At 35.9% G+C, this 3,510-nt stretch overlaps 1 protein-coding gene across 1 annotated transcript; it reads left to right on the top strand.

Annotated features, from left to right (window-relative positions):
• Positions 1 to 368: 368 nt before the first annotated feature.
• Positions 369 to 2,222, top strand: LOC145605910 (uncharacterized). The gene is made up of 2 exons (XM_081661974.1): positions 369 to 877; positions 1,796 to 2,222. The coding sequence occupies exons 1-2, from the start codon at positions 407 to 409 to the stop codon at positions 2,000 to 2,002; spliced, it is 678 nt and encodes a 225-aa protein (XP_081518100.1). The 5' UTR covers positions 369 to 406; the 3' UTR covers positions 2,003 to 2,222.
• Positions 2,223 to 3,510: the final 1,288 nt, after the last annotated feature.

Here is a 3,510-nt window from a genome sequence, read left to right as displayed (position 1 = left end):
TATCACATTAGTTCATCGAAACGTGTATTATTATTATTGTTGTTATTGTTACGTAGAAGAATCAGAATCACAATAGCCAGATTAAACTATAGTGAATGACAACAAGAAGATATAAATATAATTCTTCTACATAGTTCATCGAATATATTTACTCATTAATATTATGATAATGTAAAAAAAAAAAAAAAAAAAAAAAAGTATGCTGAATGCACGTGTATTCTCAAACTCAACATTATACGAATAAATCAAAATGGCTTCATGATAAAAAGAGAATATATATATATATATATAGAACATGAATCATTATTATTCTCCACTAATTAGAATTCTTATTCTTTTGTATTTTGCCACTCAAAAATATTTACCATTTCCTCGATCAACTTTATCAATGTATACATAACTACATATGTATGCACAATTTGTGACACCAAAGCACAACAAACTAACCTTTACTCTAATGGCGTCGGAGCAACAAATGCACGGTGCAATCCGGTTTACGGATAAAGAGATGACAGCAATCAACCAGGTGGTGAAGGAGGCACAAACTTTGCTAAAGAACAAGGACAATGGTAAGGTAAGACAGCTCGCTACGGTTGCAGGAGCTGTGATGAATTTTAAGGGGCAGCAAATTATGCTTAACAAAACTCAAGAGTGGGTTGGACATTTCATAGAGAAACCGGCTATAACTATTGACGGGCATGGTAGTGGTGCGTTTGTACACAGGGCTCCTTCTTTTCCAAAGATTCCGGGGTATGGTCCTGGCCCGGCGATTGCAGGCTGCAAGGCCGCGGTGATATATGGTTACTATGATAAGGATGTTCCTCAAATTGGGTGGCTCTTGGCTTGGTACAAGTCCCAGAACTCAGCTGAACATAAGGTATGTTTTGCCATGTTTGCATGTTCTTTTTGAGGGTGGGCTAAACTAAAATGTAATAATTTGGAGTAAATTAATAAACTAAACTGAACAGAATTATTGAAGTAATAATAAGTCCAAAAAAATAGAACCTAATGATGAATTACTGTTTTTAATTATGCTTTTTAAATTCAAATACTCCCTGCGTCCCTTCTTTTTTGCCCCATATATGTGTACTTTTTAAATTTTTGGTTGAAAAGAGTTGATAAGAGAAAAAAGTGGTGGAGTTTGGCGTGTTCGGCTCTAGTTTTTCAGTAGATTTTAGTGGTTTGACCAAGTCAAATCACTACTTAACAAAAAATTTAAGTGTTTAGCAATGTAGTGGTTGGGTAGCTAGCTTTTAGTGGTGGAGATAGCTTTTATTAAAAGTTATTATTAGCTTTTGAAGTTAGAGGTAGCTGTTGAAAATTTAATCTATAGTTTTTTGTAAAAAATATTGGTTTTTATATGTAACAACTAGTTAACCGCTACTTTACCAAACACTCATACCTAAATTATCTATTTTAGTAGCTAGTTAATTTCTCAGCTACCCACACAGCGAACAGCTACCTTCATAATTTTATTTTACCAATCACGTCCAATGGATTGATTGTGAGAGTAAGGGGTTACAACCAAAAGTAGAATGGAGCAAAATCAAAGGGACGAACTAAAAAAGAAAAGGAGGCAAACATCGAGGGACAAAGAGAGTATCAAATAATTAATAACGTGAAAAAGAATTATTAAGGGCTCATTCAGTGTAGTTTTGCAATTTTTGGCCTGGCTTTATGATTTTGAAACTAATGTAATTTAGATAGAATCATGAACAAAAAAAGTAATCGAAATTTTGTTAATCATGTTGATTTTGATAACTTAGAGCAAAAAATTGAAAGTACTTTTCTGTAGGTGTACGTTGAAGCTGGGTTACTTGAAGTCCTCCAAAAGAGGGAGTGGGGTGAAATAGAAGAAAAACTGGATGTCTCCGGCAGTGCTTGTCGTTACTACGACTGCGTAACCGGTGCTGCAGCTGCTGCTGAAATCAAGGACCACGGCGACAAACTGGCTTATCTTGGTGCCTGCTTTGATTGTACAAACTCTGCTGTTAAAGAATGAAAATCCTCTAGAAATTAAGTAGGTTACTCATATAGTCATTTGATTATATGATTAATCTACTTGATCGAACCAAGGAACACTGTACTAAGACTTCAATAAGCTGCATTATATCATGCAGCTGTTACAATTATACCTAATAAACTTATAATGAGAAATAATGCCCCTTGGTTTTGAAATATATATGTACTAATAATATGTGTTAAAACGATAGCAATTAAGTTTGGTGCAATTATCAATATGTATTCTATTTAATTTGCTCTTGATCGTAATTTGAGCAAACATAGTACCAGGGATGGCAATTTAAATGAGTATCCATTTACGTGCTCCACCAACTTTAAATAAAAACATTTAAGAAAATAGCACCACAAATATCTCAAAAATTGGATTATAACATTACAAAATCTCAAACTTTTGTTATAAGACTTATAACACCACAAAAATACTTGGATTATTTCACCACTAGTTAACGGATTTTTGGATGGAATCCGTTAGTGATTTAAGGTCTGTTCTGATTGACTAAACGAGCTGAACTGAACTTATTGGAACTAAATTAAACTGAACTGAATATTTTATGAGAGAAGGAAATTAAGATAAGAACTGAACTCATTAGAGCTGAACTAAACTGAACTGAAAATAAGCTAAAGAGAATATGCCCTCAGTGGGGTCCATCATGTACATGTGTAATTCATTCATTAGTTTAAAAAAAAAGAATAATTACAAAAAAAAAAAATCTAAACCCTAACCCAGCCCACCACTGGCAACCCTAACACCTGCCGCCGACAACCCTTCTCCCCATCCCATCCCCACCATCGGCACCCTCAGCCACCAAAAAACCCACCTGACCTTGGAACACCTCAGCCACCGAAAACCCCACCAAACCCAACCTTGAAACACCCTAGCCACTAAAAAATCTTCGTTTAAACCTTGAGCGCGAGTTTGCTGAGCATGACAGGAGAGACCGTATTGGTTGCGTGGATCTGTGCGATGCGTGAGATGATTACAAGGGCTGCTTTCATTTGGTGGATTGGTGCTGTGCGTGAGGTGGTTGCGGGGGCTAGGGTGGATTTTAGAGGAGGGGAATGGGGAAAGTATTGGAGTCAATAGTTTTGGTAGGATCAAGGGGTTCTGCTGGTAGTTGGGTTTGGGTTGTCGGCAGCTGGGCATGTGTTATGGTGGTGGGGCTGGGTTGGGTTAAGGTTTAGTTTTTTTTTTTAATTTTTGTTTTTATCTATTCTTTAAACTAATCGCTTATTGACATGTGTCAAGAATGGGCCCCACTAACGGATTCCATCCAAGAAATTATATGATAATAAGTAATTTAATAACACTCCCTTTGTCTTTAAATAAATAACACTCCCTTTGTCTGAGTAACAGAAGACGATAGCAATAATCATAGCATCAAGTTAGTTATTTGTCTGGAATACAAGGCTGCAGAAGATACTAAATTCTGGACATACTCTGAATGTCTCCGGCAAAGAGATGAACTTAAAGCTGATTTTTGTCTACTT

Source organism: Chenopodium album, chromosome 22, assembly GCF_948465745.1.
Source record: "Chenopodium album chromosome 22, dcCheAlbu1.1, whole genome shotgun sequence".
NCBI lineage: Eukaryota > Viridiplantae > Streptophyta > Magnoliopsida > Caryophyllales > Amaranthaceae > Chenopodium > Chenopodium album.
The sequence above is the reverse complement of the archived record's forward strand: the minus strand, read 5'-3'. Positions and strand labels throughout refer to the sequence as shown.

Excerpts from the sequence above, each read along its gene's own strand:
- LOC145605910 (XM_081661974.1), top strand. The coding sequence starts at position 407 with ATGTATGCACAATTTGTGACACCAAAGCACAACAAACTAACCTTTACT. Across the intron at positions 878-1,795 it reads AGAACTCAGCTGAACATAAG|GTGTACGTTGAAGCTGGGTT; the intron begins GTATGTTTTGCC and ends ACTTTTCTGTAG.